General features: G+C 49.1%; 1 protein-coding gene across 6 annotated transcripts in view; it reads left to right on the plus strand.

The window, feature by feature from the left end:
- Window positions 1-14,627, plus strand: part of LOC144168766 (DNA-dependent protein kinase catalytic subunit-like) — a 477,503-nt gene that overhangs the window by 199,002 nt on the left and 263,874 nt on the right. For all 6 annotated transcript variants that reach the window (XM_077697734.1, XM_077697729.1, XM_077697730.1 and 3 more), the window contains exons 38-40: window positions 4,576-4,711; window positions 7,308-7,397; window positions 13,044-13,111. In XM_077697734.1, the coding sequence (XP_077553860.1) occupies window positions 4,576-4,711; window positions 7,308-7,397; window positions 13,044-13,111 (294 nt within the window). The remainder of the gene's footprint in view (window positions 1-4,575; window positions 4,712-7,307; window positions 7,398-13,043; window positions 13,112-14,627) is intronic.

Below are 14,627 nucleotides of genomic sequence, written 5' to 3' on the forward strand. Positions count from 1 at the left end.
CTCTCCCCAAGTTCTTCCTTGTCTCATTAAGGTCCACTGTAGCGTAGAATATTCCTGCTAGTGAGCTCCACGCAGCCTTCTTCTGTGCTTCTAACTTTGTGTAACCCTATAATATCCCGTTTCTTCCGCTTTTTCTGCTATTTGTCTGTGGATTAAACATCTCTCCCCAAGTTCTTCCTTGTCTCATTAAGGTCCACTGTAGCGTAGAATATTCCTGCTAGTGAGCTCCACGCAGCCTTCTTCTGTGCTTCTAACTTTGTGTAACCCTATAATATCCCGTTTCTTCCGCTTTTTCTGCTATTTGTCTGTGGATTAAACATCTCTCCCCAAGTTCTTCCTTGTCTCATTAAGGTCCACTGTAGCGTAGAATATTCCTGCTAGTGAGCTCCACGCAGCCTTCTTCTGTGCTTCTAACTTTGTGTAACCCTATAATATCCCGTTTCTTCCGCTTTTTCTGCTATTTGTCTGTGGATTAAACATCTCTCCCCAAGTTCTTCCTTGTCTCATTAAGGTCCACTGTAGCGTAGAATATTCCTGCTAGTGAGCTCCACGCAGCCTTCTTCTGTGCTTCTAACTTTGTGTAACCCTATAATATCCCGTTTCTTCCGCTTTTTCTGCTATTTGTCTGTGGATTAAACATCTCTCCCCAAGTTCTTCCTTGTCTCATTAAGGTCCACTGTAGCGTAGAATATTCCTGCTAGTGAGCTCCACGCAGCCTTCTTCTGTGCTTCTAACTTTGTGTAACCCTATAATATCCCGTTTCTTCCGCTTTTTCTGCTATTTGTCTGTGGATTAAACATCTCTCCCCAAGTTCTTCCTTGTCTCATTAAGGTCCACTGTAGCGTAGAATATTCCTGCTAGTGAGCTCCACGCAGCCTTCTTCTGTGCTTCTAACTTTGTGTAACCCTATAATATCCCGTTTCTTCCGCTTTTTCTGCTATTTGTCTGTGGATTAAACATCTCTCCCCAAGTTCTTCCTTGTCTCATTAAGGTCCACTGTAGCGTAGAATATTCCTGCTAGTGAGCTCCACGCAGCCTTCTTCTGTGCTTCTAACTTTGTGTAACCCTATAATATCCCGTTTCTTCCGCTTTTTCTGCTATTTGTCTGTGGATTAAACATCTCTCCCCAAGTTCTTCCTTGTCTCATTAAGGTCCACTGTAGCGTAGAATATTCCTGCTAGTGAGCTCCACGCAGCCTTCTTCTGTGCTTCTCACTTCATGCAACCCTATGCATCCCATTTCTTCCACGTTTGCTGCTATTTGTCTGTGGATTAACCCTTTGAGGGTCGAATTTTTTCGCCAAATGCGACCCTCCAGGGTCGATTTTTTTTTTATTGCTGATTTAAATTCTTCAGATGAATCTATTTTGAGATAAAAATTATTGTAACTCTTTTAGGGTGACCATAAAGTGACAAAAAAATCGTTTGTGTTGTTGCATATATGTGGTTTATTCATGAGTAACACAAGAAAAATTCTAAATAAAAACGAGAGTAACAAGCCAGCATGTTTTGAGTGAATCAAAATCAGATAGACGTCAGTTTCACGGGCGCAAAAAGCGGGAACCGCCCAGAGGACGATACCGAAACCAGATGCGGGAGTGATAGACGGCACACCGCCCATAGAATAAAAAAAAAAAAGGAGAAAAGAGCCTCATCAGTTTCGCAGGCGACCTTGGTCTGTGGCAGGCGGAAGAAGCGAGAGGCGCCCAGGCGCTTGGTGAGCGATGCCCAGCACGCCCCCTCGTTAGCGGATGCGCAAGCGATAGCTGGCACGCCGCTGGAGTAAATCATAATAAAATAAAAAGAAGAGCCATCGGCGCATGAAAAAAATTTGACGTATTTCCGAAGTGTGGCAGCACATGCCAAGCAAGAGAAGTTGGCGAAAAAGGTGCACTTTTTAAAGATACAAGCAATGCTGTACATGTACGTCATTGAGCATTTTGAAAGTGTTTGCGGATGCCGTACATGTACAACCGTGACCCTCAAAGGGTTAAAAATTGCTCACCGTGTTCTTTCTTCTCTTGGGGTCCACTGTGGCATAGAATATTCCTGCTGGTGAGCTCCATGAAGCCTTCTTCTGTCCTTCGAACTTCGTGTAACCCTATAACATCCCATTTCCACTTTTTCTGCAATTTGTCTGTGAATTAAAAATCTGTCACCGTGTTCGTTCTTCTCTTGGGGTCCACTGTAGCATAGAGTATGCCCGCTAGTGAGCTCTATGAAGCCTTTTTCTGTCCTAGCTTCGCTTAACTCTCTAATATCCCGCATAATGTCCAAGAGCTCCTCTAGTAGAACAGCTAAGCTTTCCTCGCTAGACAGTGTGCATGCGTTGAACGTTGCCGGGATCGATTTCTAATGGCGATCTGTCCGGACCCAGAGCAGAAGGTCCGGAGAGCACCTTCTTCTGTATCGCTGCTCTGACGGCCGCCTTGGACAGGTGCTCTGCAGCTGCTGGGGACTTGGGGCCCAGAGTTGGGCTGGTTGGTCATGGCAGGTGGTGGCCAACTGGTGCACCACTGGGCTAGTTGGTTATTTGTGGCTGTGATATGTAGTAGAGAAGAAACACTCGATGACCAGAAATATACACACGGGCACGCGCTAGCATCTGATTCTTTATTCGCGTGACTGCAAATATATATGCATATGCAGGAACAATAAAAACAGGAAAAAACAATGACAGATAAAGAGCGAAGATGCCAAACACGGGCCAAAAATATTTTTTTGACAATTACAGTGGCCTATCGTGCATATGCTCCTGTCGCGGAAATTCTTTGTTTCCTTTTTCTTTCCTTTTCATTTTCTTTTGTTTTATTTTGAACAAAAACCTATGAATAATTTGAGGCGTGTAGCAAAGTAATCCCTCGTTATAACGAAGTCAGCGGGACGGTGAGAAATTTCGTTATATGTATGTGGTATTTTGTTGTAAGAGACCACACGAAAAAAACTGAAACATTTCAGCTTTAATTGCACCACAGTTGCGAGGAATCAAAGCACAATGTATTCAGTGAAGCAAAACTATTCAGCTTCGAGAAAGGCAGTGAGCTTTGACTGTTTCAAGTTCTTGCTGCGGCCTAAAATGCATGTGTTTGGGTTTGGACTAGAAGAAATTTCGAATAAAATGTTATTCCAAGCAAAACGATTTTGTTATAACGAGAGATTACTGTACTTGATAGTCTATTCGAAATTTACTATTTGGCATTGGCACATCCTTATGAATAATAGGTGTGTGCAAGATAATTGAGCCCTTCAATGAGCAAAAATTGTTTTTATTCATTTTCTAGGTAAGTGCCGTTCTTGTTCTTGGTGTTAAACAAAATAGACCATAAAATAGACTGTGTAAACTTTGACCGCAAACGGAGCAGTGGTTTGCTTAGAGAAAATTTCTAGAGGTGTCCATTTGCTGATGTGCCCCCTTTGTAGCATGCATTCACTGGTGTCGGACAACCCTGTGTGTGCACCGTCATGTATGTGCCTTCACGCGATGGCGGTGCTTGGCCACGCTGGTGCCCGATGGAGCAGTGTACTTGACAGCAGCAAGAGTTCTTTGATGTTCCAAACTGTACCCCAGCAAACACAAAGTATATCTCGATCCAAATACTGTTACGTGCAGCAGCCTACTATTTATCTACCGCCAGACACGGTTGAAGTCGTCGTGTGACCAGGTAGAGCGGTAAAAGCTCGGAGCCTTGCAACTTTGTCATGATGGACCAAGCCGTCCGCGTATTATTCTGAAAGCCCATCTCTCCTTTCTGTCGCCTGTTGAAGGACAACAGAAATATTGTTGCCGGCAATTGCACCGTGCGAAAGCCAAACTCCAGTGATTTGTCCAAAGGGGCCTTGCAATTTTGCCAGCGCTTGTGCTGGCTTGGGAGTGTGAGCAGTGTGAACATGACACGGCTCAGGAGACGGCCTCACGTGCATTAGCTGCTAGCTACCATTGTGTCTAGATTGGCGTGCGCGTGGAACATTTCTGCAAAAGCACTGTTTGATTTTTGCACTCGGCCATGCATTAGAGGGCACGTGTGTCGACATCTGTGATCACAGGCGACTGCAGCGTTGGCCTCTTGCACGCTGTGCCGCTTTCGTTCGCACCCGCGGTTTCATTCTCCAGTGATGCAAAGTTCTCGAGGGCAAGGAGTGTGCCAGCACACATGAAAGTGAGTGCGACTATCTGTTATCACTGCGGCCGAGAATTGAGCTGAAACGGGGCAGACACCGCAAGCCAGTGTTCTTCTCTTCTGCTAGGTGTGGGCGTAATGTGCATTTGCAGGCACAGCGGCACAGACATGGTGCTTTGAACCAGTGCTGCCAAGTGGAGGAATTGCCCCCCAAACTTTTCTGTGAACACCAGCTGCAGGCTTGTGCAGTGGTGATTGAGAGCCTTGTCTTGGGGTGCAGTGGAGGAGCTCAAGCAGGCTTTTCAGAGGCTGCCACGGCAGTAGTTCCCGTCTCAGCTGTTTCTGTCCCCACTGGCATGCGTGCGTGATTGGCCATGGCCCGCTTTTGGGGTGGGGGGATTGGGGCCGCCCAGGCAGAGCTGGTGCCCCTCCTGATTTGTGCCGCTTGGGCCCCGCAGGCACGGCCGCAGCCTGTCATCGGCGCTGATGGAGCAGTGGGCGGTGCTGGTGCGCCTCTTCGAGGAAGGGTCGCCCCAGGCGGTGGTCAACGCGGCCGTCCCCGTCCTCGAGAAGCTGCTCCTGCTGGCTCCCGAGGTGCGCTGCTGCCCGGGTGACGCAGGGGGAACCTGGACGTGCAGGCTGGCCCCGGCAGTGGAGTCGTGTGGCTTCTCGAAGCAGGGGGCATTGCAGTGCAGGGAGAGGAGAGGGCCACAAGAGCGGGAGGTCGCTCATCGCGGTGCGCTGGAGTCCGGGATGGAGGCCGTGACACCTTGATAAACAGCGCGAGAAACTCGGACAGAGAGAGGGCAAACAGACACGAGCGCTGGCAAGCAACTGGTGAAATTGTATCAGAGTCGGCATTAAATAGAAGAAGGAAACAATGTAATCGTACGCCTGTAAACACGAAATAAACAATGAGCTTAAAAAGCAGCATGGGGTGTAAGAGGCGATAAAACGCTCACGAATTTCTTTTTATCCAGCCAGATACGCAATCTCCCGCTCAAAGAGTGCCACGGAAGGCAAACTCCCGCATTCCTCTCCCTTAGCGCCTATCACTGCAGCCTCGAACATTTCGCGAGATCGGGCGTCACGATACCGTTTTAAAATGCGGGCTTCGTTGAGCTTGGGGTAGCGATTTTTGCAATTCTTGCGGTGTAAGGCAAGGTTGCTACCTGTTCCTGTGCGCATGTTATTTGCGTGCTCAGGAAGACGGTCGCTAACACATCTGCCACACCTTGGCCCACATAGACCCACCCACACGAAAGTGGGATCTCGTATACGATACAGTCCACGCATTTCACATGCTGTTTTTCATGCCCCTGGGATCCTTTCCGTCGTTCACCATGGCGCACAAGGTGGCTGGTTTGCTAGGCGCTGAAAAAACAGTCTGCACTCCTGCCTTGTCTCCCTCCCATCTTCCTCAGGGGGTGTGACACGCCGTGTGCGTAGGGGATGACGCTGAGGCATTGTCTTGCAACCTTGTGGTAGTCCCGTGGGAATTCACCCGTTTCAAGACGGTTTCCGCTGAGCTGCGCAGCAGTGGCATGAGGCACCCTGCTGAATTGAGTCTGCTGACCTGGCTGCCCACGCTCTTCATCATCTAGTGACGGCAGGACCTAGTCACTGCCTTTTGAATAGGTGCCACGGCTATCCCACGTTTTACCACCTTCGAGTGTGCCGAACTGAACGGTAGGAGACCTTTTTGTGAACGAGGAGAATATTGCCAGCACACGTGACTGCCGGAGGTCAATTCAGAAGCAGTGCGTACAGCGCACATTCAACGTCTAGCGAAATCTCCTGGAGGTCGCACGCTTCTCGCGTGTCTGGGAATCGCGATACCGCTACGAAGCCCTGACATTCGCTCCTTACCGACGACTGTTCATGCAGCCATACACGTGACCCCGCTACCTTGCAACATGAACCCGGATCTACATCCAGGCAGAAGGCAAGCACGAGTTCGGCAGCTAACCAAAACACTGCGCCAGCAGTCTAACGTATGGTACACTGACGCTACGCCTTGTGCCCAACGACCCAGCTGCTGCGCCTGCAACTATCCAGAGACCAGCTGCATGGCCTGCACCGTTCCAACGGTGAACATAGCGGCTGCTGAGGAATGCGCTATTGCCCTGGCCCCAGGAACCATCATCGCGGACAGCCAGGACGCCCATCGCACTATATCGAACGGCCTGGGAAGCCCTCACACGCCAGCAGTTTTGCGGACGATCCCCGATATGCACCCACTTCCGCAAATCAACCTCATATGGGCACCGGCACATGCTGGGCTGGAGGGCAATGAGGCGGCACACGACTGGGCGTGTGAATGCCCAGTCGATCGGCCCGTCTCTCCCGACTTGCACTGGCACCCGTTGCTCACATGCAGCGACATTCTTCACTACTGCAGCGAAACTCGTCAACAGTATCCGAGGGGCTAGCGTTTCACCTGCGGCCAACTTTTGCAGTGCACAACAGCCAGCTGTTCCTCCAGCGAGAGGGGTGTGCACAGGCTCCTCGACTGCACCCGTGCTCGGCGACCTTCTGCGTGCCGTATCCATCCTTCCTGACCTGGCCGTCGGGAAATTTCACCAGTTGCTTGCCAGCGCTCGTGTCTGTTTGCCCTCTCTCTGTCCGAGTTTCTCGCGCTGTTTTTCAAGGTGTCGTGCTGCCCAAAGCCAAGCATTATTGGGATGGAAGCACTAGATGCGGGGAGGCCGTTCCAGGCAGCGCTTGCTTTTGGTTCGGGTGGCTGCAGGAAGCACCACCTGCATGCCAAATGCCAATTCACAGGCTCCCACTTCAACCTTGTGAACTTCAGTGGGAGGATGGCACGGTGGAGGGCACAGCCCGGGGTCAGTGCAAGCCTCAGCGGGTGTACCTGCTTCTTGTCGGTGCTGGTGGCAGTAACAGTAAATCACTGGGGCTCCTGTCGGCTCGACAAGTCCTGTGAAAGATGGAAAAGCCCGATGTTTTTGCATCATAGGGGATCAATTCTTGCAGTGATGGGCAGGGCAGTTCTGAATGGGTCTCGAATCGACGAGGCGTACATGTAATGAACTGCTTCCGTAAGTGTACCTAACTATTCATTTTTTTTATATGTATGAAACAAAAGTTCAGGGGTCGTGTTGTAGCTGCTATCTTTATTGAAATGCGGTTTCACTTACCTCATTCTCACACTTCTGTTCTCACTCCCTAGATTTCGAGTGCAGCGAGTCCGCATTTCGAAAACTTGTTCACACTGTTTCTCAAGCTGCTTCAAAGACCAGGAGCTGCTCTTGTTGACAAGGTAAGAAGAAAAAAAAAGTCCCCTGTCATGGCTGTTCACCGAGGTCAGGCTCGCTGTTGTGACAGCACTTTATTTCATTTCATTTGCTTTACCCTCAAGGCCAGAGGCGTTACAACATGCCTCAGGGCCAGGTCATACGGCTTGTGTCATTGGTTATGCTAAGTTGCTGGTGGGAATGGGCGTCAAGCCATACTGGCAGGGATTCTGCCGACCATTGTCCAGCTTTGGCCGAGGCACCGGTCAGCAAGGTCGGGGAGGACAAGCGTGTGTGCAAAAGAACCACGCTGGTCCTTCTGGCCACATGGCCATTTATTCTTGTCACCTTCACCACCCTGCCTCAATGAGTCAGTGGCCATTCGACACTTGTGCAGGCTGGTAAGAGATGGCACAACTTGTCATTTTCACTGCAAACCATTTTGGTAATGCTTCTCGCTTACTGCTGTGGGTGTCGCGGTTGTATTACTCAGCTAGCAAGCCAGAGCGCGAGACCCAAAGCCACAATCCCCACTGTGGCATCGCGAGGATGCCACTGAGGGTTCGATCGACTTTGAAGGAGATGCAAGTCACTTCAGTGTTACACCAGAGGTTTTGAGAGCAGTACGAACGTTCAGCGAAAACTACCAAGAGCGCATTACAGCTGAAGAAGCTCGGGCAGCTAAGCAGTGTTGTCTTGACCCAGCCAAGGTTGGTCCTAGTCATGATGGCGGAGTCAGGCTTGTGCGAGAAGTGGATACCGCAAAAGAAATGCTGGCGAATGCGGAGCAATTAGCCACGGCATAAAGTCTAAGAGCTTCGGTGATGTCGAAAATGGACAGTCTTTTCTAGCTGAGGGTAAAAGAAGAATTGCGACAGCACTAGACAAAATGGCAGAAAAGAAAACCTTGGACCAGTCACGGTAGTTCTACTTTCATGCATATTTAACCAGAGAAGCATGGGTTTAGCACAAGTTCCTGTTTTGTTTCATTACACGTTCTGCTTACTCTATTCATGTTGTGTTTCATTGCCATGTAGTTGTTTCTTGCTTCAAAATGTTCTGTTTTGTACATACATCAAACTGTTCACATTATCTTACTGTGTTTCGTTCCTTATGGTTTAACGAAATTTTCTGTAGCCTACCTGTTGGAATGCCACCCCCGTAGTCATTTTTACAATAAAAGTTCAAGTTCTTTCATGATCTGTTGGCTCATGCAATGAATGCACGTGCACACTCGCACGAACTCTTTCGGTGCTTGTCTTAAAGAATTTCATAGTCACTGCTAAGACTGCTGTGCACCAGAAACTTGTCTGCACCGAAGGCATTTTACTTGTTTAAGCATTTCTGTGTGCCCAGGATGCTGCTTTTGGGGCGCCTCTCGGTTGTTTTGCTCCCCGTCTAGCAATATTTCTCAAATCTTAATGCTCGTTCGGGCTGCTCCAAAAGCAGAGTTTGCTGCTCCAAAACCTACTTTTGGCTGCTCCAAAAGCTGCTCCGAAATGTCTCGACCCTATCACATCACTGTTATGGGTGGGGGTGTGGGGACACGGCACACGTTCTCGGGGAAACTAAGCGCCCTGAAGGTATAAAAAGTTACAGATAGCTGGGATTATGCTTATTTTATTGTAAAATAAGTGTTCAAACCCAGCACCACTGAACGAAATTTTCGTTGAAGCAAAAGCAGGCCAGACATGTAGTTCGTTGTGGCGAGGACTTTGTGCGTTGACTTCTATGGCTGGCTGACGGGGAATTGGGAATATTTCGTTGAAGTGGAAATTTTGCTTAAACTGAAATATCGTTGAAGTGGAGTTAGCGAGGTTAGACTGTGTTTAAATTTTTTTAGGCTTACCCTGTGCAAAGCAGAATTGATGTTTTCGTCATGTTTTTCTTTTTGTTACCTTTAAAGATAATTTTTAAAATAATACTCATAAGAGATGTGTTGTTTGAAATTAGTACTGTTGTAAAGCCCTATCCTTCCCCTATCATTTCATACCTTACACTTTAGCATCAATCATTTTCTGTGGCAGTGAAAAAATATTTCTCCGACTACCCAGAACAGCCGATTTTTCCCCGGTCACGAAAGTGTTCAACATGGTTTCCGTGTGATTCTAACGAGGCACTTTTTTGCATGAAGCAAACGTGCATTTTGTCGGCATGGCCCCTTTAACTCTTTCGCTACCGCCGGAAAATTGTTTAATTTTAGGGGTCCAACAAAACATTTTTTTTCCTGCTAAAAAATGGGTCAGGCACTAATTGCAGGAACACAAAATGCAGATTATTTAACGGCCTTTCCAATAACACCAGTTTTTTAAAGGTTTTTATATATCATAGTTGTAAAAAAAAATATCAAAATCAAAATTTTTGTCAAGTGGTCGAAAAAAATGATAAAAAAGGAGCTGTGTTTATCAAACCACCGGTAGTAGAAAAAAAAATTAGAATATACATTTTGTTGGGAAATATTTCAAAAACCCGCTCTAGAAAAAATGTCGACCTTCCGCGGAACAGTTTGTCAGATATAAAAAAAAATGTACCCTGCAGAACACGACAACACATGTCCGTTCTGCCGGGCAGACGGCACTCTCGCGCACATTATAGGGGAGTGCAAAAAACTCAAGACACCTCCCTACACCCTTCCTCCTTCCCCCAATTCTAACCCGCTCGAGCGATGGGAGACTTTACTGTCCAGCTCTGACCTCGCCATTCAGCAACAGCTGGTGGCTCGAGGAGAAGAATTACTGGACACATATGGGTCCCGCGAATACGGAACCACCCCATCTGGTGCCTGCATACACCATTCTTTATTTGAAGCTCAGTTAAAGTTGTTCACTCACTCATTCGTTGCAAATGTCGTCAAAAGACGATAGTCTTTGTAGACATTTGCCAAGGAAATGCCCCCCTTTGCTTTCCCGCTCACCTCTCATGCTGTTCCTGTACCGTCGCGCTCATCCCAAGGTAAACACACTAAAGGTTTGCGCAAGGCGATTTGAATTTACTGTGTTCTACTGCTACAGGCCAGGTTCCTCGATGCCAGCGCTGCAGTACGGCGGAGACGCGCGTGAATGGAGGCGGCAGACTACAAGGTTTATAGAACCGCGTGGCCGTGCTCCACGTGCGTTCCAAATAGAACGTGGAACCTAGCTAGTGGAACCCTTCGTTGCTGTTGCCGCGTGATTTTTCATATGCCGCCAGGAGGTGGCGGTTTTCTGCAGTAGATGTAGAATATCATTTGTTATCGAAAAGTCAAGCATCCATGAATTTTTTAATGAAGGAACACTGTAAATATTCGCTGTGTACTAATTTCCTGTCTTATATTTGCGTAATGTCTTGTTCTTGTTCAACAAAGTTGACGAGTATGAACATATAAACCGGGCTTACATGTTTACATTTGGCTGTGAGTACATAATACTATTACGCAATATCAATTTTGCTTTGGCCGGGTGGCTGAATCGAGTTACAGACAGACAGACAGACAGACATACAGACAGACCAAAATTTCTGGGTTTAGGTAGCCCAAGAAAGACTATCGTCTTTAAAAAAAATTCCCGCGCCTTCCCGCGAGGGGAACACGAGTAAATGCAGAGCATTGGGGCCTCAGTACTGATTGAAGGCAGTGTTGCTTCCATCGCTTCTTCCGTGATGCTGGAGTAGCAGACACGAGTAAACGTGGGCACCAGCGTTAACCGAGGAAGGAAGGAGCAACGCAGTGACTGAAACACGAGCGACCACTAGGCGCTATATTTGCAGCGCGCGCAGTAGAGGGAGAGCAGTACGGGGGGGAGAGCGCGCATGCGGAAGCAGCGCGCTCTCGCGCTGCTCTCGCGCCTCTCTTTCCCTCCTCTATAGAGGAGGGAAGGAGAGGCGCACCTGCTGCGGACGCGGAACTGTTGACACCGTCCGACACAGGAACAGGCGAGGCTAAGAAATGCTCTGCATTTAAAAATGTTAGCATGCACGGTGCTCGTGTCATGCGGTGAAGCCCAACCTCCAATTCAAAATGTGCAATTTTGGGTGGTTTCCTGGAATAAATCTGGTGGTTTGTCATTATCATAGGCACCAATTTGCCCCCACATAACGTAAAAACATCATGTCAATGGCTGACTTTGCATTTACAGCAACCACAATATTTGGGACTTGCACGCAATGCGGAAAAAAACCTGCATGAAGTTGAAAACGGAATGCCGTGGCTGATGCTTGTTGTCGTTCACCTTCAGTTATCTCTCAAAACATAAAGCCGAGCTTTATTATCATCTTCTTACTCGCAATTGTAGCCTTGCTCGGAGAAATGAGGTACGATGAGCTAGAATCGTGCCCTGCGATCTTTGGCCGAGTAGCAGTTGCGCGCTGAAAAATATCAGCACAACGAGCCTCCTCTATTGCAACGCCACCTAACATTTTTCAAATGAAAAAGTACAAAAACTTATCGGAGACTCTGTCCGAATAGACAGTTCAACTAAGCAGGAACATTAGACACCCGGATATACCCTCGCATGGAAACGAAACTGGAAGGCGAACAGCTGGCAGTGTAAGGCCGGTTTGAAGCGCTGTCCTCGGCGGAACAGATATCTGGCCACTGGGTGTGATCTTTTGACTTGCATCTGAAGTTCGTATCGCAGAAATCGGGTTAGGGTGGGGGGAAATGAGGAGCGGCGTGCTTTGTTCGAGGATCAGTCGCGGACGCTCCAGGCGCCATGGCAGGTAGCCTAGAAGTTGGGTAACTGCGTAGTAGCGCTAAATATGAATTTCGCGATGCAGAAAAGGAACCGAAACTGTTGTAAACTGTTTGCGACTTAGAACAACGTGCGCAAAGGCAATAAAACTGCCTAAAATCATAAAGTAGCTTTGCAACCAGGCACTGCTTGACATGTTCAGCTGATTTCTGGGATTATTACTGTCAGAGTGCGAACCTGACGATTGAAAATCGTTTGCTGGTTCCCCATTCACACCCTGATAGCAAAAAACAAGCGCTGGTGCAGAGTAATTACGAGTTGCACGCATCCTTCGTTGGTAGCAGTGACGCATGATGACCACGCCCCTTTTCCACACCCAGGTGATTCAAAAGCGTGTCAAAAATCTCGTTTCCGTTGGAAAAATGAAAACAAAACTGATTTTGAAAGGCCATTTTCTGATCTAACTCGGAACAGCTTTGCTTGTTCGAGAAACGCCTGGAACGCTATGAAAAGGCGCTCCCAAAAGTATCGATCAAATTGATCGATTTTGATCGGCGCAGTAGCGAAAGAATTAAGCCGTCTGTGGCTGCCGACTCGGTGCATTCTGTCGGGGGGGGGGGGGGACTTGCGTTTTTGGGGGTCAACGAACTGCGCATTGCAAGTTGCCTGTGTTGGACGAGAAGGGTCCCCCGAGGGGGAGGAGGGTGTCAGTGAAGGAGCAGGCCGCTGGGGGCCGCAACTCTGTGCGCCGTGATGGCCTACAAGGAAGCGAGTGCTGCACGTGCACAAGGGCCCGCACACTCGCGCAACCTTGCTGCCGAGGTGGCGGTGGGCTGCCAGCCTTGGTGGTGCCGCACGCCGGGCATGGGACCCGCGTGGTTCTCACTCACTGCCTGGCAGGGGCACCTGTGGCGGCTTTGATAAGCGGCAGGTCAAGGGAAGGGCCGTGCACTCTGCTTTTTTGTGTCATTGGGAACCCGCTGAAGTGGAGCTGCTCTGTTCCAGGCCCTGGTGCTGGGTCTGCTGCCAGCCTTTGCCCGTGACGCACGCCCGAGCACCTGTGACAGGCTGAGGTGAGCTGGCTGTGCAGCGTCCCGTCCTCCGGCGCCCTTTGGTGCTGCTTGGTGCTCGGGGGCTGGCCAGGCTCGGTGCCCCGTCAGTCTGGTCACAAGCATAAACCATGCTCCCTTTCTCTTTCTGCATATGCGTGCATGGGGCTTTCTGTTGTGCCATAATGTCGCCTGCAGCAGTTTTGGCAGGATAAGAGGCCTGAACCACGGCCCCTCGCGCACGCAAGGTGCGGCCTGCCGAGTCGCACCGTTGCCAATGGGCGAATGTGTCTCGGCGGAGTTGACAGTTGCGGCCGTTTTTTTTTCAGTGAGGGCGCCACCGTCTGGGGATGAGTTGGAGAGCCGGCCGCGCTTAGACGCACCGGTGTCAGGAACGGGTGCACGAAAGTAAGCGCATCGTTTGCGCTGGTGCGCACAGCCCCTTAAAGGCACGTGGTGTGGGTGTGAAATGTGATTGTTGTCATTAGTGAGGAATTATTCTGTGTGCCTTTTAGTGACAGTAAGTCTTGCGCAATCGGCGGAAGGCTGCGCAACTGCTGTGTGCTGCTCTGCGGCTCGAATGCCAAAAACGACGCTGGGGTGCGGTACCACGACTTTCCTGGCAACTCGTAACGTCATGAGGTGTGGCTGAAGAATGTTTCCCGCGAAGGACCAGCGGGAAAAGGAAGTGAATGGCAGCCAAGTGACCGGTCGCTGGTGTGCTCTAGACACTATTTTACGGAAAGCGACTAGAGGACAAGTGCAAAGGTGAGGATCGTACTTCCGACCGCCGTAGCCACGGTGTTTCCCAACTACCCAGAGTGCATGCAGAAAAGAACTACGAAGCCCAGAGAGCGCCGTAAATGTAACTGGTGTTGATGCAAGTAGGTGCCCACGAGAGGTTCCCCGCCTGATCACAATGATGTAGAAGCGCTCGCTCCCAATTTCCTTGTAGAAGTGCGCGCAGAAAGTAGGTTTTCGACTCATGCGGGGGGCCAAACCACCGTAGAGATCGTGCGCATCATAGAAGAGAACAAGAAAACAGAAGCCCCATTAAAAAAAAAAGAGATTTCTCTCCAATTAAATGACCTGCAAAGATTGCAGAGCGAACTCGACGAACTGAAAGACCGCCTTCAATCGTATGAAAACGACAAGGCGATTCAAGCTTTCGTGCGGTTTTTGAAAATTGCAAAAGAGGGCAACAAATCTGCTCAATTTATTAGAAACCAAGTGGCTAATTTTAACAACCAAAAGCCCTCCTACTGTGAAGAAATACTGCGCAAATGTGTGCTTTGGAAAACATGCTCGCAAAAGGGGTATGAACACGTGTGCACTAGAGGTCTTCTGAAGCTGCCATGTCGTTCCACACTTCAAAAGTATGTGGACCGGTGAGGTTGGCGTGACCTCCTTGATAAAGGAGCGCCTTTGTGTTGAGCGCAAGGAACTGTGCAAGATTATTGCTCGCTCATTATTCGTGAGATCGCTATCGCACAGAAGGTAATATACAGTGTAGACCGCTTATAACGTATGTCGCGGGAGC

The sequence above is a fragment of the Haemaphysalis longicornis genome, unplaced genomic scaffold, assembly GCF_048455015.1.
Source record: "Haemaphysalis longicornis isolate Haplotype H1 unplaced genomic scaffold, Haemaphysalis longicornis Haplotype H1 scaffold_2, whole genome shotgun sequence".
In the NCBI taxonomy this organism is placed as follows: Eukaryota; Metazoa; Arthropoda; class Arachnida; order Ixodida; family Ixodidae; genus Haemaphysalis; species Haemaphysalis longicornis.